Source organism: Sphaerodactylus townsendi, linkage group LG03 (assembly GCF_021028975.2).
Source record: "Sphaerodactylus townsendi isolate TG3544 linkage group LG03, MPM_Stown_v2.3, whole genome shotgun sequence".
Lineage (NCBI taxonomy): Eukaryota > Metazoa > Chordata > Lepidosauria > Squamata > Sphaerodactylidae > Sphaerodactylus > Sphaerodactylus townsendi.
Genome location: NC_059427.1, coordinates 9515842 through 9539961, shown reverse-complemented (window position 1 = coordinate 9539961; position 24120 = coordinate 9515842). Strand labels below are relative to the sequence as shown.

Here is a 24120-nt window from a genome sequence, read left to right as displayed (position 1 = left end):
CCCCCCCCCACCCCCCCCCCCCCCCACCCCCCCCCCCCCCCACCCCCCCCCCCCCCCACCCCCCCCCCCCCCCACCCCCCCCCCCCCCCACCCCCCCCCCCCCCCACCCCCCCCCCCCCCCACCCCCCCCCCCCCCCACCCCCCCCCCCCCCCACCCCCCCCCCCCCCCACCCCCCCCCCCCCCCACCCCCCCCCCCCCCCACCCCCCCCCCCCCCCACCCCCCCCCCCCCCCACCCCCCCCCCCCCCCACCCCCCCCCCCCCCCACCCCCCCCCCCCCCCACCCCCCCCCCCCCCCACCCCCCCCCCCCCCCACCCCCCCCCCCCCCCACCCCCCCCCCCCCCCACCCCCCCCCCCCCCCACCCCCCCCCCCCCCCACCCCCCCCCCCCCCCACCCCCCCCCCCCCCCACCCCCCCCCCCCCCCACCCCCCCCCCCCCCCACCCCCCCCCCCCCCCACCCCCCCCCCCCCCCACCCCCCCCCCCCCCCACCCCCCCCCCCCCCCACCCCCCCCCCCCCCCACCCCCCCCCCCCCCCACCCCCCCCCCCCCCCACCCCCCCCCCCCCCCACCCCCCCCCCCCCCCACCCCCCCCCCCCCCCACCCCCCCCCCCCCCCACCCCCCCCCCCCCCCACCCCCCCCCCCCCCCACCCCCCCCCCCCCCCACCCCCCCCCCCCCCCACCCCCCCCCCCCCCCACCCCCCCCCCCCCCCACCCCCCCCCCCCCCCACCCCCCCCCCCCCCCACCCCCCCCCCCCCCCACCCCCCCCCCCCCCCACCCCCCCCCCCCCCCACCCCCCCCCCCCCCCACCCCCCCCCCCCCCCACCCCCCCCCCCCCCCACCCCCCCCCCCCCCCACCCCCCCCCCCCCCCACCCCCCCCCCCCCCCACCCCCCCCCCCCCCCACCCCCCCCCCCCCCCACCCCCCCCCCCCCCCACCCCCCCCCCCCCCCACCCCCCCCCCCCCCCACCCCCCCCCCCCCCCACCCCCCCCCCCCCCCACCCCCCCCCCCCCCCACCCCCCCCCCCCCCCACCCCCCCCCCCCCCCACCCCCCCCCCCCCCCACCCCCCCCCCCCCCCACCCCCCCCCCCCCCCACCCCCCCCCCCCCCCACCCCCCCCCCCCCCCACCCCCCCCCCCCCCCACCCCCCCCCCCCCCCACCCCCCCCCCCCCCCACCCCCCCCCCCCCCCACCCCCCCCCCCCCCCACCCCCCCCCCCCCCCACCCCCCCCCCCCCCCACCCCCCCCCCCCCCCACCCCCCCCCCCCCCCACCCCCCCCCCCCCCCACCCCCCCCCCCCCCCACCCCCCCCCCCCCCCACCCCCCCCCCCCCCCACCCCCCCCCCCCCCCACCCCCCCCCCCCCCCACCCCCCCCCCCCCCCACCCCCCCCCCCCCCCACCCCCCCCCCCCCCCACCCCCCCCCCCCCCCACCCCCCCCCCCCCCCACCCCCCCCCCCCCCCACCCCCCCCCCCCCCCACCCCCCCCCCCCCCCACCCCCCCCCCCCCCCACCCCCCCCCCCCCCCACCCCCCCCCCCCCCCACCCCCCCCCCCCCCCACCCCCCCCCCCCCCCACCCCCCCCCCCCCCCACCCCCCCCCCCCCCCACCCCCCCCCCCCCCCACCCCCCCCCCCCCCCACCCCCCCCCCCCCCCACCCCCCCCCCCCCCCACCCCCCCCCCCCCCCACCCCCCCCCCCCCCCACCCCCCCCCCCCCCCACCCCCCCCCCCCCCCACCCCCCCCCCCCCCCACCCCCCCCCCCCCCCACCCCCCCCCCCCCCCACCCCCCCCCCCCCCCACCCCCCCCCCCCCCCACCCCCCCCCCCCCCCACCCCCCCCCCCCCCCACCCCCCCCCCCCCCCACCCCCCCCCCCCCCCACCCCCCCCCCCCCCCACCCCCCCCCCCCCCCACCCCCCCCCCCCCCCACCCCCCCCCCCCCCCACCCCCCCCCCCCCCCACCCCCCCCCCCCCCCACCCCCCCCCCCCCCCACCCCCCCCCCCCCCCACCCCCCCCCCCCCCCACCCCCCCCCCCCCCCACCCCCCCCCCCCCCCACCCCCCCCCCCCCCCACCCCCCCCCCCCCCCACCCCCCCCCCCCCCCACCCCCCCCCCCCCCCACCCCCCCCCCCCCCCACCCCCCCCCCCCCCCACCCCCCCCCCCCCCCACCCCCCCCCCCCCCCACCCCCCCCCCCCCCCACCCCCCCCCCCCCCCACCCCCCCCCCCCCCCACCCCCCCCCCCCCCCACCCCCCCCCCCCCCCACCCCCCCCCCCCCCCACCCCCCCCCCCCCCCACCCCCCCCCCCCCCCACCCCCCCCCCCCCCCACCCCCCCCCCCCCCCACCCCCCCCCCCCCCCACCCCCCCCCCCCCCCACCCCCCCCCCCCCCCACCCCCCCCCCCCCCCACCCCCCCCCCCCCCCACCCCCCCCCCCCCCCACCCCCCCCCCCCCCCACCCCCCCCCCCCCCCACCCCCCCCCCCCCCCACCCCCCCCCCCCCCCACCCCCCCCCCCCCCCACCCCCCCCCCCCCCCACCCCCCCCCCCCCCCACCCCCCCCCCCCCCCACCCCCCCCCCCCCCCACCCCCCCCCCCCCCCACCCCCCCCCCCCCCCACCCCCCCCCCCCCCCACCCCCCCCCCCCCCCACCCCCCCCCCCCCCCACCCCCCCCCCCCCCCACCCCCCCCCCCCCCCACCCCCCCCCCCCCCCACCCCCCCCCCCCCCCACCCCCCCCCCCCCCCACCCCCCCCCCCCCCCACCCCCCCCCCCCCCCACCCCCCCCCCCCCCCACCCCCCCCCCCCCCCACCCCCCCCCCCCCCCACCCCCCCCCCCCCCCACCCCCCCCCCCCCCCACCCCCCCCCCCCCCCACCCCCCCCCCCCCCCACCCCCCCCCCCCCCCACCCCCCCCCCCCCCCACCCCCCCCCCCCCCCACCCCCCCCCCCCCCCACCCCCCCCCCCCCCCACCCCCCCCCCCCCCCACCCCCCCCCCCCCCCACCCCCCCCCCCCCCCACCCCCCCCCCCCCCCACCCCCCCCCCCCCCCACCCCCCCCCCCCCCCACCCCCCCCCCCCCCCACCCCCCCCCCCCCCCACCCCCCCCCCCCCCCACCCCCCCCCCCCCCCACCCCCCCCCCCCCCCACCCCCCCCCCCCCCCACCCCCCCCCCCCCCCACCCCCCCCCCCCCCCACCCCCCCCCCCCCCCACCCCCCCCCCCCCCCACCCCCCCCCCCCCCCACCCCCCCCCCCCCCCACCCCCCCCCCCCCCCACCCCCCCCCCCCCCCACCCCCCCCCCCCCCCACCCCCCCCCCCCCCCACCCCCCCCCCCCCCCACCCCCCCCCCCCCCCACCCCCCCCCCCCCCCACCCCCCCCCCCCCCCACCCCCCCCCCCCCCCACCCCCCCCCCCCCCCACCCCCCCCCCCCCCCACCCCCCCCCCCCCCCACCCCCCCCCCCCCCCACCCCCCCCCCCCCCCACCCCCCCCCCCCCCCACCCCCCCCCCCCCCCACCCCCCCCCCCCCCCACCCCCCCCCCCCCCCACCCCCCCCCCCCCCCACCCCCCCCCCCCCCCACCCCCCCCCCCCCCCACCCCCCCCCCCCCCCACCCCCCCCCCCCCCCACCCCCCCCCCCCCCCACCCCCCCCCCCCCCCACCCCCCCCCCCCCCCACCCCCCCCCCCCCCCACCCCCCCCCCCCCCCACCCCCCCCCCCCCCCACCCCCCCCCCCCCCCACCCCCCCCCCCCCCCACCCCCCCCCCCCCCCACCCCCCCCCCCCCCCACCCCCCCCCCCCCCCACCCCCCCCCCCCCCCACCCCCCCCCCCCCCCACCCCCCCCCCCCCCCACCCCCCCCCCCCCCCACCCCCCCCCCCCCCCACCCCCCCCCCCCCCCACCCCCCCCCCCCCCCACCCCCCCCCCCCCCCACCCCCCCCCCCCCCCACCCCCCCCCCCCCCCACCCCCCCCCCCCCCCACCCCCCCCCCCCCCCACCCCCCCCCCCCCCCACCCCCCCCCCCCCCCACCCCCCCCCCCCCCCACCCCCCCCCCCCCCCACCCCCCCCCCCCCCCACCCCCCCCCCCCCCCACCCCCCCCCCCCCCCACCCCCCCCCCCCCCCACCCCCCCCCCCCCCCACCCCCCCCCCCCCCCACCCCCCCCCCCCCCCACCCCCCCCCCCCCCCACCCCCCCCCCCCCCCACCCCCCCCCCCCCCCACCCCCCCCCCCCCCCACCCCCCCCCCCCCCCACCCCCCCCCCCCCCCACCCCCCCCCCCCCCCACCCCCCCCCCCCCCCACCCCCCCCCCCCCCCACCCCCCCCCCCCCCCACCCCCCCCCCCCCCCACCCCCCCCCCCCCCCACCCCCCCCCCCCCCCACCCCCCCCCCCCCCCACCCCCCCCCCCCCCCACCCCCCCCCCCCCCCACCCCCCCCCCCCCCCACCCCCCCCCCCCCCCACCCCCCCCCCCCCCCACCCCCCCCCCCCCCCACCCCCCCCCCCCCCCACCCCCCCCCCCCCCCACCCCCCCCCCCCCCCACCCCCCCCCCCCCCCACCCCCCCCCCCCCCCACCCCCCCCCCCCCCCACCCCCCCCCCCCCCCACCCCCCCCCCCCCCCACCCCCCCCCCCCCCCACCCCCCCCCCCCCCCACCCCCCCCCCCCCCCACCCCCCCCCCCCCCCACCCCCCCCCCCCCCCACCCCCCCCCCCCCCCACCCCCCCCCCCCCCCACCCCCCCCCCCCCCCACCCCCCCCCCCCCCCACCCCCCCCCCCCCCCACCCCCCCCCCCCCCCACCCCCCCCCCCCCCCACCCCCCCCCCCCCCCACCCCCCCCCCCCCCCACCCCCCCCCCCCCCCACCCCCCCCCCCCCCCACCCCCCCCCCCCCCCACCCCCCCCCCCCCCCACCCCCCCCCCCCCCCACCCCCCCCCCCCCCCACCCCCCCCCCCCCCCACCCCCCCCCCCCCCCACCCCCCCCCCCCCCCACCCCCCCCCCCCCCCACCCCCCCCCCCCCCCACCCCCCCCCCCCCCCACCCCCCCCCCCCCCCACCCCCCCCCCCCCCCACCCCCCCCCCCCCCCACCCCCCCCCCCCCCCACCCCCCCCCCCCCCCACCCCCCCCCCCCCCCACCCCCCCCCCCCCCCACCCCCCCCCCCCCCCACCCCCCCCCCCCCCCACCCCCCCCCCCCCCCACCCCCCCCCCCCCCCACCCCCCCCCCCCCCCACCCCCCCCCCCCCCCACCCCCCCCCCCCCCCACCCCCCCCCCCCCCCACCCCCCCCCCCCCCCACCCCCCCCCCCCCCCACCCCCCCCCCCCCCCACCCCCCCCCCCCCCCACCCCCCCCCCCCCCCACCCCCCCCCCCCCCCACCCCCCCCCCCCCCCACCCCCCCCCCCCCCCACCCCCCCCCCCCCCCACCCCCCCCCCCCCCCACCCCCCCCCCCCCCCACCCCCCCCCCCCCCCACCCCCCCCCCCCCCCACCCCCCCCCCCCCCCACCCCCCCCCCCCCCCACCCCCCCCCCCCCCCACCCCCCCCCCCCCCCACCCCCCCCCCCCCCCACCCCCCCCCCCCCCCACCCCCCCCCCCCCCCACCCCCCCCCCCCCCCACCCCCCCCCCCCCCCACCCCCCCCCCCCCCCACCCCCCCCCCCCCCCACCCCCCCCCCCCCCCACCCCCCCCCCCCCCCACCCCCCCCCCCCCCCACCCCCCCCCCCCCCCACCCCCCCCCCCCCCCACCCCCCCCCCCCCCCACCCCCCCCCCCCCCCACCCCCCCCCCCCCCCACCCCCCCCCCCCCCCACCCCCCCCCCCCCCCACCCCCCCCCCCCCCCACCCCCCCCCCCCCCCACCCCCCCCCCCCCCCACCCCCCCCCCCCCCCACCCCCCCCCCCCCCCACCCCCCCCCCCCCCCACCCCCCCCCCCCCCCACCCCCCCCCCCCCCCACCCCCCCCCCCCCCCACCCCCCCCCCCCCCCACCCCCCCCCCCCCCCACCCCCCCCCCCCCCCACCCCCCCCCCCCCCCACCCCCCCCCCCCCCCACCCCCCCCCCCCCCCACCCCCCCCCCCCCCCACCCCCCCCCCCCCCCACCCCCCCCCCCCCCCACCCCCCCCCCCCCCCACCCCCCCCCCCCCCCACCCCCCCCCCCCCCCACCCCCCCCCCCCCCCACCCCCCCCCCCCCCCACCCCCCCCCCCCCCCACCCCCCCCCCCCCCCACCCCCCCCCCCCCCCACCCCCCCCCCCCCCCACCCCCCCCCCCCCCCACCCCCCCCCCCCCCCACCCCCCCCCCCCCCCACCCCCCCCCCCCCCCACCCCCCCCCCCCCCCACCCCCCCCCCCCCCCACCCCCCCCCCCCCCCACCCCCCCCCCCCCCCACCCCCCCCCCCCCCCACCCCCCCCCCCCCCCACCCCCCCCCCCCCCCACCCCCCCCCCCCCCCACCCCCCCCCCCCCCCACCCCCCCCCCCCCCCACCCCCCCCCCCCCCCACCCCCCCCCCCCCCCACCCCCCCCCCCCCCCACCCCCCCCCCCCCCCACCCCCCCCCCCCCCCACCCCCCCCCCCCCCCACCCCCCCCCCCCCCCACCCCCCCCCCCCCCCACCCCCCCCCCCCCCCACCCCCCCCCCCCCCCACCCCCCCCCCCCCCCACCCCCCCCCCCCCCCACCCCCCCCCCCCCCCACCCCCCCCCCCCCCCACCCCCCCCCCCCCCCACCCCCCCCCCCCCCCACCCCCCCCCCCCCCCACCCCCCCCCCCCCCCACCCCCCCCCCCCCCCACCCCCCCCCCCCCCCACCCCCCCCCCCCCCCACCCCCCCCCCCCCCCACCCCCCCCCCCCCCCACCCCCCCCCCCCCCCACCCCCCCCCCCCCCCACCCCCCCCCCCCCCCACCCCCCCCCCCCCCCACCCCCCCCCCCCCCCACCCCCCCCCCCCCCCACCCCCCCCCCCCCCCACCCCCCCCCCCCCCCACCCCCCCCCCCCCCCACCCCCCCCCCCCCCCACCCCCCCCCCCCCCCACCCCCCCCCCCCCCCACCCCCCCCCCCCCCCACCCCCCCCCCCCCCCACCCCCCCCCCCCCCCACCCCCCCCCCCCCCCACCCCCCCCCCCCCCCACCCCCCCCCCCCCCCACCCCCCCCCCCCCCCACCCCCCCCCCCCCCCACCCCCCCCCCCCCCCACCCCCCCCCCCCCCCACCCCCCCCCCCCCCCACCCCCCCCCCCCCCCACCCCCCCCCCCCCCCACCCCCCCCCCCCCCCACCCCCCCCCCCCCCCACCCCCCCCCCCCCCCACCCCCCCCCCCCCCCACCCCCCCCCCCCCCCACCCCCCCCCCCCCCCACCCCCCCCCCCCCCCACCCCCCCCCCCCCCCACCCCCCCCCCCCCCCACCCCCCCCCCCCCCCACCCCCCCCCCCCCCCACCCCCCCCCCCCCCCACCCCCCCCCCCCCCCACCCCCCCCCCCCCCCACCCCCCCCCCCCCCCACCCCCCCCCCCCCCCACCCCCCCCCCCCCCCACCCCCCCCCCCCCCCACCCCCCCCCCCCCCCACCCCCCCCCCCCCCCACCCCCCCCCCCCCCCACCCCCCCCCCCCCCCACCCCCCCCCCCCCCCACCCCCCCCCCCCCCCACCCCCCCCCCCCCCCACCCCCCCCCCCCCCCACCCCCCCCCCCCCCCACCCCCCCCCCCCCCCACCCCCCCCCCCCCCCACCCCCCCCCCCCCCCACCCCCCCCCCCCCCCACCCCCCCCCCCCCCCACCCCCCCCCCCCCCCACCCCCCCCCCCCCCCACCCCCCCCCCCCCCCACCCCCCCCCCCCCCCACCCCCCCCCCCCCCCACCCCCCCCCCCCCCCACCCCCCCCCCCCCCCACCCCCCCCCCCCCCCACCCCCCCCCCCCCCCACCCCCCCCCCCCCCCACCCCCCCCCCCCCCCACCCCCCCCCCCCCCCACCCCCCCCCCCCCCCACCCCCCCCCCCCCCCACCCCCCCCCCCCCCCACCCCCCCCCCCCCCCACCCCCCCCCCCCCCCACCCCCCCCCCCCCCCACCCCCCCCCCCCCCCACCCCCCCCCCCCCCCACCCCCCCCCCCCCCCACCCCCCCCCCCCCCCACCCCCCCCCCCCCCCACCCCCCCCCCCCCCCACCCCCCCCCCCCCCCACCCCCCCCCCCCCCCACCCCCCCCCCCCCCCACCCCCCCCCCCCCCCACCCCCCCCCCCCCCCACCCCCCCCCCCCCCCACCCCCCCCCCCCCCCACCCCCCCCCCCCCCCACCCCCCCCCCCCCCCACCCCCCCCCCCCCCCACCCCCCCCCCCCCCCACCCCCCCCCCCCCCCACCCCCCCCCCCCCCCACCCCCCCCCCCCCCCACCCCCCCCCCCCCCCACCCCCCCCCCCCCCCACCCCCCCCCCCCCCCACCCCCCCCCCCCCCCACCCCCCCCCCCCCCCACCCCCCCCCCCCCCCACCCCCCCCCCCCCCCACCCCCCCCCCCCCCCACCCCCCCCCCCCCCCACCCCCCCCCCCCCCCACCCCCCCCCCCCCCCACCCCCCCCCCCCCCCACCCCCCCCCCCCCCCACCCCCCCCCCCCCCCACCCCCCCCCCCCCCCACCCCCCCCCCCCCCCACCCCCCCCCCCCCCCACCCCCCCCCCCCCCCACCCCCCCCCCCCCCCACCCCCCCCCCCCCCCACCCCCCCCCCCCCCCACCCCCCCCCCCCCCCACCCCCCCCCCCCCCCACCCCCCCCCCCCCCCACCCCCCCCCCCCCCCACCCCCCCCCCCCCCCACCCCCCCCCCCCCCCACCCCCCCCCCCCCCCACCCCCCCCCCCCCCCACCCCCCCCCCCCCCCACCCCCCCCCCCCCCCACCCCCCCCCCCCCCCACCCCCCCCCCCCCCCACCCCCCCCCCCCCCCACCCCCCCCCCCCCCCACCCCCCCCCCCCCCCACCCCCCCCCCCCCCCACCCCCCCCCCCCCCCACCCCCCCCCCCCCCCACCCCCCCCCCCCCCCACCCCCCCCCCCCCCCACCCCCCCCCCCCCCCACCCCCCCCCCCCCCCACCCCCCCCCCCCCCCACCCCCCCCCCCCCCCACCCCCCCCCCCCCCCACCCCCCCCCCCCCCCACCCCCCCCCCCCCCCACCCCCCCCCCCCCCCACCCCCCCCCCCCCCCACCCCCCCCCCCCCCCACCCCCCCCCCCCCCCACCCCCCCCCCCCCCCACCCCCCCCCCCCCCCACCCCCCCCCCCCCCCACCCCCCCCCCCCCCCACCCCCCCCCCCCCCCACCCCCCCCCCCCCCCACCCCCCCCCCCCCCCACCCCCCCCCCCCCCCACCCCCCCCCCCCCCCACCCCCCCCCCCCCCCACCCCCCCCCCCCCCCACCCCCCCCCCCCCCCACCCCCCCCCCCCCCCACCCCCCCCCCCCCCCACCCCCCCCCCCCCCCACCCCCCCCCCCCCCCACCCCCCCCCCCCCCCACCCCCCCCCCCCCCCACCCCCCCCCCCCCCCACCCCCCCCCCCCCCCACCCCCCCCCCCCCCCACCCCCCCCCCCCCCCACCCCCCCCCCCCCCCACCCCCCCCCCCCCCCACCCCCCCCCCCCCCCACCCCCCCCCCCCCCCACCCCCCCCCCCCCCCACCCCCCCCCCCCCCCACCCCCCCCCCCCCCCACCCCCCCCCCCCCCCACCCCCCCCCCCCCCCACCCCCCCCCCCCCCCACCCCCCCCCCCCCCCACCCCCCCCCCCCCCCACCCCCCCCCCCCCCCACCCCCCCCCCCCCCCACCCCCCCCCCCCCCCACCCCCCCCCCCCCCCACCCCCCCCCCCCCCCACCCCCCCCCCCCCCCACCCCCCCCCCCCCCCACCCCCCCCCCCCCCCACCCCCCCCCCCCCCCACCCCCCCCCCCCCCCACCCCCCCCCCCCCCCACCCCCCCCCCCCCCCACCCCCCCCCCCCCCCACCCCCCCCCCCCCCCACCCCCCCCCCCCCCCACCCCCCCCCCCCCCCACCCCCCCCCCCCCCCACCCCCCCCCCCCCCCACCCCCCCCCCCCCCCACCCCCCCCCCCCCCCACCCCCCCCCCCCCCCACCCCCCCCCCCCCCCACCCCCCCCCCCCCCCACCCCCCCCCCCCCCCACCCCCCCCCCCCCCCACCCCCCCCCCCCCCCACCCCCCCCCCCCCCCACCCCCCCCCCCCCCCACCCCCCCCCCCCCCCACCCCCCCCCCCCCCCACCCCCCCCCCCCCCCACCCCCCCCCCCCCCCACCCCCCCCCCCCCCCACCCCCCCCCCCCCCCACCCCCCCCCCCCCCCACCCCCCCCCCCCCCCACCCCCCCCCCCCCCCACCCCCCCCCCCCCCCACCCCCCCCCCCCCCCACCCCCCCCCCCCCCCACCCCCCCCCCCCCCCACCCCCCCCCCCCCCCACCCCCCCCCCCCCCCACCCCCCCCCCCCCCCACCCCCCCCCCCCCCCACCCCCCCCCCCCCCCACCCCCCCCCCCCCCCACCCCCCCCCCCCCCCACCCCCCCCCCCCCCCACCCCCCCCCCCCCCCACCCCCCCCCCCCCCCACCCCCCCCCCCCCCCACCCCCCCCCCCCCCCACCCCCCCCCCCCCCCACCCCCCCCCCCCCCCACCCCCCCCCCCCCCCACCCCCCCCCCCCCCCACCCCCCCCCCCCCCCACCCCCCCCCCCCCCCACCCCCCCCCCCCCCCACCCCCCCCCCCCCCCACCCCCCCCCCCCCCCACCCCCCCCCCCCCCCACCCCCCCCCCCCCCCACCCCCCCCCCCCCCCACCCCCCCCCCCCCCCACCCCCCCCCCCCCCCACCCCCCCCCCCCCCCACCCCCCCCCCCCCCCACCCCCCCCCCCCCCCACCCCCCCCCCCCCCCACCCCCCCCCCCCCCCACCCCCCCCCCCCCCCACCCCCCCCCCCCCCCACCCCCCCCCCCCCCCACCCCCCCCCCCCCCCACCCCCCCCCCCCCCCACCCCCCCCCCCCCCCACCCCCCCCCCCCCCCACCCCCCCCCCCCCCCACCCCCCCCCCCCCCCACCCCCCCCCCCCCCCACCCCCCCCCCCCCCCACCCCCCCCCCCCCCCACCCCCCCCCCCCCCCACCCCCCCCCCCCCCCACCCCCCCCCCCCCCCACCCCCCCCCCCCCCCACCCCCCCCCCCCCCCACCCCCCCCCCCCCCCACCCCCCCCCCCCCCCACCCCCCCCCCCCCCCACCCCCCCCCCCCCCCACCCCCCCCCCCCCCCACCCCCCCCCCCCCCCACCCCCCCCCCCCCCCACCCCCCCCCCCCCCCACCCCCCCCCCCCCCCACCCCCCCCCCCCCCCACCCCCCCCCCCCCCCACCCCCCCCCCCCCCCACCCCCCCCCCCCCCCACCCCCCCCCCCCCCCACCCCCCCCCCCCCCCACCCCCCCCCCCCCCCACCCCCCCCCCCCCCCACCCCCCCCCCCCCCCACCCCCCCCCCCCCCCACCCCCCCCCCCCCCCACCCCCCCCCCCCCCCACCCCCCCCCCCCCCCACCCCCCCCCCCCCCCACCCCCCCCCCCCCCCACCCCCCCCCCCCCCCACCCCCCCCCCCCCCCACCCCCCCCCCCCCCCACCCCCCCCCCCCCCCACCCCCCCCCCCCCCCACCCCCCCCCCCCCCCACCCCCCCCCCCCCCCACCCCCCCCCCCCCCCACCCCCCCCCCCCCCCACCCCCCCCCCCCCCCACCCCCCCCCCCCCCCACCCCCCCCCCCCCCCACCCCCCCCCCCCCCCACCCCCCCCCCCCCCCACCCCCCCCCCCCCCCACCCCCCCCCCCCCCCACCCCCCCCCCCCCCCACCCCCCCCCCCCCCCACCCCCCCCCCCCCCCACCCCCCCCCCCCCCCACCCCCCCCCCCCCCCACCCCCCCCCCCCCCCACCCCCCCCCCCCCCCACCCCCCCCCCCCCCCACCCCCCCCCCCCCCCACCCCCCCCCCCCCCCACCCCCCCCCCCCCCCACCCCCCCCCCCCCCCACCCCCCCCCCCCCCCACCCCCCCCCCCCCCCACCCCCCCCCCCCCCCACCCCCCCCCCCCCCCACCCCCCCCCCCCCCCACCCCCCCCCCCCCCCACCCCCCCCCCCCCCCACCCCCCCCCCCCCCCACCCCCCCCCCCCCCCACCCCCCCCCCCCCCCACCCCCCCCCCCCCCCACCCCCCCCCCCCCCCACCCCCCCCCCCCCCCACCCCCCCCCCCCCCCACCCCCCCCCCCCCCCACCCCCCCCCCCCCCCACCCCCCCCCCCCCCCACCCCCCCCCCCCCCCACCCCCCCCCCCCCCCACCCCCCCCCCCCCCCACCCCCCCCCCCCCCCACCCCCCCCCCCCCCCACCCCCCCCCCCCCCCACCCCCCCCCCCCCCCACCCCCCCCCCCCCCCACCCCCCCCCCCCCCCACCCCCCCCCCCCCCCACCCCCCCCCCCCCCCACCCCCCCCCCCCCCCACCCCCCCCCCCCCCCACCCCCCCCCCCCCCCACCCCCCCCCCCCCCCACCCCCCCCCCCCCCCACCCCCCCCCCCCCCCACCCCCCCCCCCCCCCACCCCCCCCCCCCCCCACCCCCCCCCCCCCCCACCCCCCCCCCCCCCCACCCCCCCCCCCCCCCACCCCCCCCCCCCCCCACCCCCCCCCCCCCCCACCCCCCCCCCCCCCCACCCCCCCCCCCCCCCACCCCCCCCCCCCCCCACCCCCCCCCCCCCCCACCCCCCCCCCCCCCCACCCCCCCCCCCCCCCACCCCCCCCCCCCCCCACCCCCCCCCCCCCCCACCCCCCCCCCCCCCCACCCCCCCCCCCCCCCACCCCCCCCCCCCCCCACCCCCCCCCCCCCCCACCCCCCCCCCCCCCCACCCCCCCCCCCCCCCACCCCCCCCCCCCCCCACCCCCCCCCCCCCCCACCCCCCCCCCCCCCCACCCCCCCCCCCCCCCACCCCCCCCCCCCCCCACCCCCCCCCCCCCCCACCCCCCCCCCCCCCCACCCCCCCCCCCCCCCACCCCCCCCCCCCCCCACCCCCCCCCCCCCCCACCCCCCCCCCCCCCCACCCCCCCCCCCCCCCACCCCCCCCCCCCCCCACCCCCCCCCCCCCCCACCCCCCCCCCCCCCCACCCCCCCCCCCCCCCACCCCCCCCCCCCCCCACCCCCCCCCCCCCCCACCCCCCCCCCCCCCCACCCCCCCCCCCCCCCACCCCCCCCCCCCCCCACCCCCCCCCCCCCCCACCCCCCCCCCCCCCCACCCCCCCCCCCCCCCACCCCCCCCCCCCCCCACCCCCCCCCCCCCCCACCCCCCCCCCCCCCCACCCCCCCCCCCCCCCACCCCCCCCCCCCCCCACCCCCCCCCCCCCCCACCCCCCCCCCCCCCCACCCCCCCCCCCCCCCACCCCCCCCCCCCCCCACCCCCCCCCCCCCCCACCCCCCCCCCCCCCCACCCCCCCCCCCCCCCACCCCCCCCCCCCCCCACCCCCCCCCCCCCCCACCCCCCCCCCCCCCCACCCCCCCCCCCCCCCACCCCCCCCCCCCCCCACCCCCCCCCCCCCCCACCCCCCCCCCCCCCCACCCCCCCCCCCCCCCACCCCCCCCCCCCCCCACCCCCCCCCCCCCCCACCCCCCCCCCCCCCCACCCCCCCCCCCCCCCACCCCCCCCCCCCCCCACCCCCCCCCCCCCCCACCCCCCCCCCCCCCCACCCCCCCCCCCCCCCACCCCCCCCCCCCCCCACCCCCCCCCCCCCCCACCCCCCCCCCCCCCCACCCCCCCCCCCCCCCACCCCCCCCCCCCCCCACCCCCCCCCCCCCCCACCCCCCCCCCCCCCCACCCCCCCCCCCCCCCACCCCCCCCCCCCCCCACCCCCCCCCCCCCCCACCCCCCCCCCCCCCCACCCCCCCCCCCCCCCACCCCCCCCCCCCCCCACCCCCCCCCCCCCCCACCCCCCCCCCCCCCCACCCCCCCCCCCCCCCACCCCCCCCCCCCCCCACCCCCCCCCCCCCCCACCCCCCCCCCCCCCCACCCCCCCCCCCCCCCACCCCCCCCCCCCCCCACCCCCCCCCCCCCCCACCCCCCCCCCCCCCCACCCCCCCCCCCCCCCACCCCCCCCCCCCCCCACCCCCCCCCCCCCCCACCCCCCCCCCCCCCCACCCCCCCCCCCCCCCACCCCCCCCCCCCCCCACCCCCCCCCCCCCCCACCCCCCCCCCCCCCCACCCCCCCCCCCCCCCACCCCCCCCCCCCCCCACCCCCCCCCCCCCCCACCCCCCCCCCCCCCCACCCCCCCCCCCCCCCACCCCCCCCCCCCCCCACCCCCCCCCCCCCCCACCCCCCCCCCCCCCCACCCCCCCCCCCCCCCACCCCCCCCCCCCCCCACCCCCCCCCCCCCCCACCCCCCCCCCCCCCCACCCCCCCCCCCCCCCACCCCCCCCCCCCCCCACCCCCCCCCCCCCCCACCCCCCCCCCCCCCCACCCCCCCCCCCCCCCACCCCCCCCCCCCCCCACCCCCCCCCCCCCCCACCCCCCCCCCCCCCCACCCCCCCCCCCCCCCACCCCCCCCCCCCCCCACCCCCCCCCCCCCCCACCCCCCCCCCCCCCCACCCCCCCCCCCCCCCACCCCCCCCCCCCCCCACCCCCCCCCCCCCCCACCCCCCCCCCCCCCCACCCCCCCCCCCCCCCACCCCCCCCCCCCCCCACCCCCCCCCCCCCCCACCCCCCCCCCCCCCCACCCCCCCCCCCCCCCACCCCCCCCCCCCCCCACCCCCCCCCCCCCCCACCCCCCCCCCCCCCCACCCCCCCCCCCCCCCACCCCCCCCCCCCCCCACCCCCCCCCCCCCCCACCCCCCCCCCCCCCCACCCCCCCCCCCCCCCACCCCCCCCCCCCCCCACCCCCCCCCCCCCCCACCCCCCCCCCCCCCCACCCCCCCCCCCCCCCACCCCCCCCCCCCCCCACCCCCCCCCCCCCCCACCCCCCCCCCCCCCCACCCCCCCCCCCCCCCACCCCCCCCCCCCCCCACCCCCCCCCCCCCCCACCCCCCCCCCCCCCCACCCCCCCCCCCCCCCACCCCCCCCCCCCCCCACCCCCCCCCCCCCCCACCCCCCCCCCCCCCCACCCCCCCCCCCCCCCACCCCCCCCCCCCCCCACCCCCCCCCCCCCCCACCCCCCCCCCCCCCCACCCCCCCCCCCCCCCACCCCCCCCCCCCCCCACCCCCCCCCCCCCCCACCCCCCCCCCCCCCCACCCCCCCCCCCCCCCACCCCCCCCCCCCCCCACCCCCCCCCCCCCCCACCCCCCCCCCCCCCCACCCCCCCCCCCCCCCACCCCCCCCCCATAGTCCATAACATCTGGAGTGCCAAAGGTTCGCCACCACTATAGGGACATTCATCTATCTATCACTGTTTACTGCCAGCAGGCGTACCCCCAAACAAAGTAACTCTTACTGGCTGTCCTCCACTGTTGAGTTGTGTTTCCCTGTGTATTAAACTGTATAAACATTTTCAATGCTGTTATAATGTTCTAAATTTTCTCTTGTTTGGATGTTTGCCACTTTGGGCACCCTATTGGGGCAGAAAGGCAGCATCGAAATATTTCAAATAAATAAATAAAACAAAGTCTTCTTATAAGATCCTGCCCCCCACAAAGCAGGATGGAGCCTGAGCTATCAGATTTGGGGGTAGGGGGTCTCAGGCTAACTGAGCCTTCTTTTTGCTTTTTAACTACAATCCTCACAAATCAGTCCTTCCTTACCTGTGGAACCAATTTCCACATCATTCATCTCACCCTGGATCTGTCTCTGGGAGAAAATCAGTGGAGTGCCTTGTGTCTCCAGGGAATTCACGGCCTTCTCTTGCAGCGGCACCTGAAACAGCAATGAAGATCAATGGCCATAAACTCCAGTGGCAAAATGGAACCACCAAGTTCAGAGGCAGTATATCTCTGAATACAAGTTGCTGAGGAGCAACCGATCTTTCAAGGTCTGTTTATTTTCTTCATTGTATATGTACTTCATTTATGCTCCACTTTTCTCCCCAGTGGGGACCCAAGGTGGCTTACACAATTCTCTTCTCCTCAATTTTCTCCTCACAATAACCCTGCGTGAGAGTGTGTGACTGGCCCAAGGTCACCTTGAAAGCTTCCATGGCAGAGTGGGGATTTGATCCTGGGCCTCTCAAAGGCCATGCTGACACTCTAACCACTACACCTTGCTGACCCTCACCGCCATGCCCTTCTTAGGTATTTGCCTGGAGAGAGAAGAAGAGAAGAAGAGTTTTGGATTTATATCCCCCCTTTCTCTCCTGAAGAGACTCAAAGGGGTTTACAATCTCCTTGCCCTTCCCCCCTCCCAACAAACACCCTGTAAGGTGGGTGGGGCTGAGAGTGCTCCTAAGAGCTGTGACTAGCCCAAGGTCACCCATCTGGCATGTGTGGGAGTGCCCAGGCTAATCTGAATTCCCCAGATAAGCCTCCACAACTCAAGCGGCAGAGCTGGGAATCAAACCCGGTTCTTCCAGATCAGAGTGCACCTGCTCTTAGCAACTACGCCACTGCTGCTGGAGTTATTTGCTCAGACACTGGATGCAGAACTGAATAGACCACGGTTCTGACCAGGTAAGGCAATTCTGGACTTGGTGACACAGAGCTGGGAGGAGAACCGCTGTGATTATGTTTAACATACTTATGCTCTGCCTTCTTGCATTGTGCAGCTCAAGGGGGCTTGTATGGGCTTCCCAAGAAGGGTTGCCAACTACAGGGTGGGATTTGGCCTTCCCTTAGAATTACAATTGATCTCCAGACCACAGAAATGTGTTCCCTTGGAGAAAATGGCTGCTTTGTAGGAAGGGACTCCCTGCTGAGCCCCCTCACCACCACCCCCTGCCCCAAATTCTGCCCTCCAGCACTGCCCCCAGATCTCCAGGAATTTTTCAACCTGAAGTTGATAACCCTATGATCTGAAACCAAGCACTGACTAGTCCAGCAATTCTCAATGGACATCACAACTAAGGTTGCCAACCACGTTCTTTTTGGGGGGAGGGCGTTGGGGAGCACAATGATGTTGAGGCAACACTGCTTTTCCCAGAAATTTTATTTATTATTTCTGTTCCTTATGCTCCAGTGAGTAACAGCAGAAGCCTGTAGCCCAGGAGCTGCCCTAACCATAGCACCTGCCAGCCATTTCCTGGTGCTCATTTGCTTCTTCCACAAAGTAAAGAACCAAGCCTAGCTTTTCTCTACTTCCTCTGAGGAGAAACCCCCAGAAACAAGTGACTTCATAGCAGAAAGATGCTTGCTCTGTAATTCCCCAAAATTTTGTGACTAGCTCCAGTACCCTGTGGCAGCCATTTTCCACTGGGCCCTGACCCTGGACTGTCAACCATTTTGCGGTGGCAACACTTCCTGTTCTAGGGATGTCAACCTCCAGGTGAGACCTGGAGATCCCCCGGAATTACAGCACATATCCAGACTCCTGAAATCAGTTCCCCCTACAGAAAATGGATGTTTGAAGGGTGGGCTCTGGGGCCCTCTGAGGTCCTCCTCCCTGAGCTCCATTCCCAAATCTCCAGGTGTTTCTCAACCTGGATCTGGCCACCCTATACCTCACCTCTTGCCAGGGGCCTGGGGGCACCTGGCAATCCTATCCTGATCTCAAAATGCTTCAGGTGCCTACAAGATCAACAAAATTGGGGGCGGGGATGAGGTTGAACTAGTGCCTTCCAACTATGGTTGCCAACTTCAGGTTGGTAAATTCCTGGAGATTTGGGGGAGCAGCCTCAGGGAACACTTTAGCGGTAGAGTCCACCCTCCAAAGTTGTCTCCATGGGGGGCCTGAACATGGAAATCAGCTGTTATTCCAGGAAAACTCCAGATTCCAGCACAGGGCTAGCAACCAACCCAGCTTCCAACCATGACCTGGGTCCATTTCTGTTTTCCCACTGCATTCTGGGGAAAAAAGACAGAGCTAAGTTTGCCACAAACTGGACCAGCCCCAGCTTTTGGGGGGAACACAAGGCAAAGTGAACCCATGGACTCCCTCTTCATACGCACACACACACCCTTTTGACCCTCTCATGGAGAGCCAGTGTGGTGTAGTGGTTAATGTGGAGAAGTGGGTTTGATTCTCTGTTCCTCCATATGAGCAGCGGCCTCTAATCTGGTGAACCAGATTCCTTTCCCTGTTCCTCCACATGAAGCCTGCTGGGGGCCTTGGGGTAGTCACAGCTCTTTCAGAGCTCTCTCAGTCCCACTTGCTTCACAAGGCACCTGTATTGCCGGGGCAGCGGGGAGGAAGGAAGGCAACTATAAGCTGCTTTGAGACTCCTTACAGTAGAGAAAAGTGGAGTATAAAAACCTACTCTTCTTCTTCCCAGGTAGACTGCATCCACACACAATTGGATATTGTGCTACTGTCATTTGCAGCTGGATTGCCCTGTATGGACAACCTGTCTCAGTAGCAAATGGTTACTGTAGTGCACAGGTGTCAAACTCACGGCCCTCCAGATGTTATGGACCACAATTCCCATCATCCCCTGCCAGCATGATGCTGGCAGGGGATGATAAGGAACTGCTGATCCTGTATCTGGAGAACGATTTAAACTGCCTATCACTATCGAATGTAACAATAGCACAGTATTGGGCAAAACAGCCAAGTTCCTTCTGTATAGCCAGTAATCCAACATATGTTGGAACCCCCAAGTGTGAAATATTAAATACTGACCGGCCATGCCCCCATGTCGGCCCCTTGGTGGCTCAGCAGGAAATCTTCAGCCAGGGCCGCAGCTTGGGTGCAGTTCTCGGGGCTGCTGGCCTTGATCCAGCTCTGCAGCTCCGGTGGCAGGATGGCCAGAAACTGCTCCAGGATCAGCAACTCCAAGATCTGCTCCTTCGAGTGCCTTTCCGGCCTCAGCCACTGACAGCAAAGCTCCTGCAGCTGGCTGTAGATCCGGCGTGGGTCTTCCATCTCTTGAGAGCGGAATTGCCTGAAGTGCTGGCGCAGGGTTTCCATGCGGTTGGCTTCCCCACGCAAGATGGCCGCTTTCACTTTCCCATAATCCTCCCTATCTCTGGCTTCCAGACGGCCAAAGGCTTGCTGGGCTTCTCCGCTGAGGGCCGGTAGAAGCCGGGCCGCCCACTCTTCCCTGGGCCATTGGCAAGCTCTTGCAACTTGCTCGAAGGAGGCCAAGAAGGCGTTGGTGTCATCCCACGGTTCGTGCTCCAGTGGCAGTGAGTTCCTCAGTCCCAAACAAGGGGGCTGGAGTGTCTTTGCAAGGTCCTGCCATTGACCCTCCCAGCGTTGTTGAAGCCTGTTGCACTGTTCCCATTCCGATGTTGTCCACCGTGAATAATCCATCTTCCATTCATGGTGGACATTTCCTGGTCTCTCAACTCTCTTTTCTGATCCCCCTACATGATTTCTGCTTTCCATTTTCACCCTTGCCTGTAGCCTGTTCCTTTCTAGTAGAGATCTTCCTGAGAGAAATCTGATTGTCCCTGAAATCCTCGCAGTGGCAAGACACAGGTCCTGCTTCTACCTCTCCGGATGACTCCAGATCAGTCCAAAAAGCTGGCTTCACCCAGTGTCCACAGGGCCTCTTATCCAAGACACCTCCAATGCAGAGCTTCCACCAAGACCATCCTCTAGGGCGATTCTTGTTTTGCCACATAAAGGGTGGCCCTTCCTGAAAAGGTCAGAAAATAAAGGTTTAAAAGAAATCAGTCCCTCCAGAGAAGACTTGAGTCTCTTCCTCCTATCAAGATCTCCAGAACAATAGCTAGGTGCTGATGGGAAAGGGAAGGGCAGGGCAGGTCAACTTTACCCATCCTCCACAGGAAAAAAAAACAAAGAGACTGTTGTAAAACTCATGTTTTCACATTAAAAGATCACCCTGGGGCCAGTGGAATTTCAAAGGGAGGCCCCATCCAGAAGATGCTGGGTTGGAATTCATATGCAGATTTGATCTTATCAGCCTTGGACTCAGCAGGATCTGGGAGTGATTAGCTCATTTATGAATTTAAAACAGGAGTCCTGGGGAGACTTAAGAGGCTCAGAAAAACTGAACAGGACAAGACTAAGAAGCCTTTTAGCTTTGGAGAGCAGCAGTATTTGTCTACAGTAGAACAAGAAGAGAAGAAGAGTTTGGATTTACATCCCCCCTTTCTCTCCTGTAGGAGACTCAGAGGGGCTTACAATCTCCTTGCCCTTTCCCCCTCACAACAAACACCCTGTGAGGTAGGTGGGGCTGAGAGAGCCCCGGAAAGCTGTGACTAGCCCAAGGTCACCCAGCTGGCGTGTGTGGGAGTGTCCAGGCTAATCTGAATTCCCCAGATAAGCCTCCACAGCTCAAGTGGCAGAGCGGAGAATCAAACCTGGTTCCTCCAGATTAGAATGCACCTGCTCTTAACCACTGCGCCACTGCTGCTCCAGCCAGAGCAGCAAATATAAGTGCAGTAGCACTTTAGAGACTGACAATAGTTTGGGGGTATAAGCTTTCAAGAGTCAAAGCTCTCTTCATCAGATAGAGTAGGACTGGAGTCTTGCAGGGGTTCTTGGACTCCTGCTTAATTTTTGCTGCTATAGCTCAGGACTCTTTACAGGTTTTACCAAAGGGTTCCCTGAGAATTCTTTAACTCCTTTCAATAAAATACCAAGGAATTATGTTAATAAAGTTATGGCAGTGAAACTTTTTTTTGCCTTGATAAATATATCTATTCAATTATTTTTACGTATAAATTTTTTTTTAATTAAGATTTTTAAAATTTTAGATTACTGGAAATGTCCTTTTGAAGGAACATTCACTGGATATGTTCAACAGGTTATACACAGCCGATAGAATCGATGTTTTAATTCTGCATATTTTGTGTGCAATAGTTTTACACATAGGAATTAGTTGTATCTCCCCTACATACGCACACACAAAACTGTACAATTGTACAAATTGACCACAGATGAAGGCAACTTTTATCTAAAAATGTTGAACTTCAGTTTTCTGCCTGACAAAATCGGAGCATTTTTAATATTATGATTATTCTGTTATTTATTAAAGCACATTTATATATTTAGTTTAGAATTGACTGGATTTATAGTTTAATACTTACATATGTATTTACCTCAGCTTCCCTTGCTTTCAGTCTTTTGGGTTGCTTGTTTGTTTTTTTGTGTTTGCCTGTTTTTGTTTGTTTGTTTGTGCCCTGTGTGAAATTTAGCCCTGATGGGGATATTCCAGACTAACCTGATCTAATCAGATGTCAGAGGTCAGCCCTGAATGAGATGTCAGAGGTCAGGTATCTGAATGAGAGACCACCAAGGAATTTGTGGTCACACTTGGGCAGTCATCTCTGAACATCTCTTGCCTTCAAAACTGCATGAGGGGTTGCCATAAATTGGATGCAACTTGATGACACTTCACAAATGCACAAAAATATCCCCTGTAGGGTAAGGGTCCGGGGGGGGGGGGGGTTTCGAACGACCCTTTCACAGGGGACACCTCTCTGCATCAGTGTTCTCAATCTGTAAAATGGATAAATGTTAGGGTTGGGGGTCACCACAACATGAGGAACTGTATTAAAGGGTCGTGGCATTAGGAAGGTTGAGAACCACTGGTCTTCGTGGTCAGGAAAATGTAGGGTAGAGTTGCCATGCCAACCTCCAGGCGTGGCCTACCATTCTCCCAGAATTAACACTGGTCCCCAAACCACGGAGATCAGTTTCCTTGTAGGAAATGTCAGTTTTTGAGGTATGGTTGCCAAGTCGTCCCCCCCCCCCCCGGGCTACTGGCAGGGGGTTGGGTGGGGGTGGGTTGCCAGCTCCAGGTGGGGCAACCCCTGGAGTTTGGGACGTGGAGCCTGGGGAGAACAGGGACCTCAGTGGGGTACAATTCCACAGGATCCACCCACCCAAAGCATTCAGTCTGTCCAGGAAGAAGAAGAATTTGGATTTATATCCCCCCTTTCTCTCCTGCAGGAGACTCAAAGGGGTTTACAATCTCCTTGCCCTTCCCCCCTCACAACAAACACCCTGTGAGGTAGGTGGGGCTGAGAGAGCTCCGAGAAGCTGTGACTAGCCCAAGCTCACCCAGCTGGCGTGTGTGGGAGTGCACAGGCTAATCTGAATTCCCCAGATAAGCCTCCACAGCTCAGGCGGCAGAGCTTGGAATCAAACCCGGTTCCTCCAGATTAGATACACGAGCTCTTAACCTCCTACGCCACTGAGCTGTAATCTGGGGAGGGGGTCCCAAGTCCCACCTGGAGGCCGGCATCCCTATTTTGAGGTAAGATTCTATGGCATCACATCTCTGCTGAGCTCCTTTCCAAACTCTGCCTTCATCAGGCTCTGTCCCAAATCTCCAGGAATTTCCCAACCCAGAGTTGGCAACCCTGAGAAAACGGTGGGAGAAGCGGGATGCTGAAGCCCCTCTCACACTCCCAGGAGGAAAGCTCTGAAGAAAACTCCCCAGAGCATGTCTGCTGGCCGGACACGTGTGGGTGGGGTACAGGACAAGGACCTTGTCACCTGTGAACTGGGGAGCCTGTTGCTTTTGATGGGCTGAGGGTGAATTAATCCTTACAGAACTGCACTGTAAATTGGAGAAGGGAAGAACTAGGTATGGTTGGCCACATGATGATCTCGGCTCCCCCTTCTGGCTTTTAAAATTCTGCCAAACTTTAGGGCAGTGATAGCGAGCCTTTTCGAGACCGAGTGCCCAAATTGCAACCCAAAACCCACTTAGTCATCGCAAAGTGCCAACACGGCAATTTAACCCGAGTACTGATGTTTTAGTTTAGAAAAAAAGGTTGGCTCCGAGCCGTGGGTTACTCAGGAGTAAGCTTGGTGGTAGTCGGTGGCTCTGCTTTGAAGCAACCGTGCAACTCTTCCAATGGGTGAATCACAACCCTAGGAGGGTTTACTCAGAAGCAAGCCCCATTGCCAGCAACTGAGCTTACTCCCAGGTAAAGGATCACACTTTAGTTCTTTGCATGAAAATCAGTGGGGTTTAACCGCACTTTACAGGGTTACCGACATTGCTTCCCCAAAAGTAGGTCTTAGGTTTAATGCTAATAATTGAGCCCAGTGGCCCAGGCCAGCCTATATATGGGGGGAGGGGGGCACTCTGTTTGTGCGTGCCCACAGAGAGGGCTCTGAGTGCCACCTCTGGCACCCGTGCCATAGGTTCGCCACCACTGCTTTAGGGAAACGAGGTGTTTGGTTTGTGCAGTGCTGCGGGTGTATGTGGTCCCAACGCTGCTTTTTCTTGGGTGGTCAGGGGTCCACTGATCAGATGGCAAAGCATGAAAGTGGCAAAAACAGACTGCATCCCTTTGAAGTTTAGGCAAGGAACGCTAGCTTTGAATGCTGCTTTTCTATTTTAAAAATCTCTGCAAACAGAAAGCTAACTTGTCAGGGGAGAAAAGTTGCCTGGAGAACCCTCCCCTTCTCTTGGCTTACGAGGCTGGTTTTCTTCTTGCAAGGGCTGTCTGTCTTCAATCCAGTGGAAGGGCACCAAAGTTCAGTCTTGAACCCAGAGCCTGCCTGTTCCTCCACCTTATTGCTCCTCACGTGCAAACTAGGATGGAGCCTCTAATTCCCACTAATGTCCACTGAGCAAATGAAAGGCAATGGGGAAAAGGAGAGGCCAGGCCGAGTGACACAGGGTTGCCAACTCCAGCCTGAGGAATTCCTGGATCTCTGTGGGCAATGCCTGTGGAGGGGAGAATCTGGAAAGGGATTGCACCTAGAACCATTGATATACCATCGAGTTTTCTCCCTGAAGAGACTGTTTTCTCCCGACCTCAGTCCCCTGGAGATCAGTTGCAAAGCCTGGAGGTTGCTGGGAATGCAGCAAGTTCCAGGTTCGATCCCCAGCAGCATCTCTACTGAAAAAAAAAAGGAGCATCAGGTCATAGATGGTTTCAAAGACCACCTCGACCCGAGAGCTGCTGCCAGCCACAGGAGACAGTACTGACCTGGAGAGACTTCTTGATTCAGTGGCAGGCAGCCTCAGATCTCCACCCAACCCGAGGAAGAAGCGGCGGCAGGCAACCTTGAGCGTGATGCGAAAACTATCTTTAAACAAACAAGCCACCATCTGGACACCTAAGAGTTAAGGGGACTGAGTGCTCGCTCCTAGAGTGACGTGTGAAGG

General features: G+C 77.4%; 1 protein-coding gene across 1 annotated transcript in view; it reads right to left on the bottom strand.

Annotated features, from left to right (window-relative positions):
• The window catches only part of LOC125429909, a 32553-nt gene extending 8485 nt beyond the window's left edge, over positions 1-24068 (bottom strand). The window contains exons 1-3 of the mRNA XM_048491494.1: positions 23942-24068; positions 18699-19659; positions 15734-15845 (exon numbers count right to left, since the gene is read on the bottom strand). Coding sequence (XP_048347451.1) covers positions 15734-15845; positions 18699-19406 — 820 coding nt within the window. The 5' untranslated portion in view covers positions 19407-19659; positions 23942-24068. The remainder of the gene's footprint in view (positions 1-15733; positions 15846-18698; positions 19660-23941) is intronic.
• Positions 24069-24120: the final 52 nt, after the last annotated feature.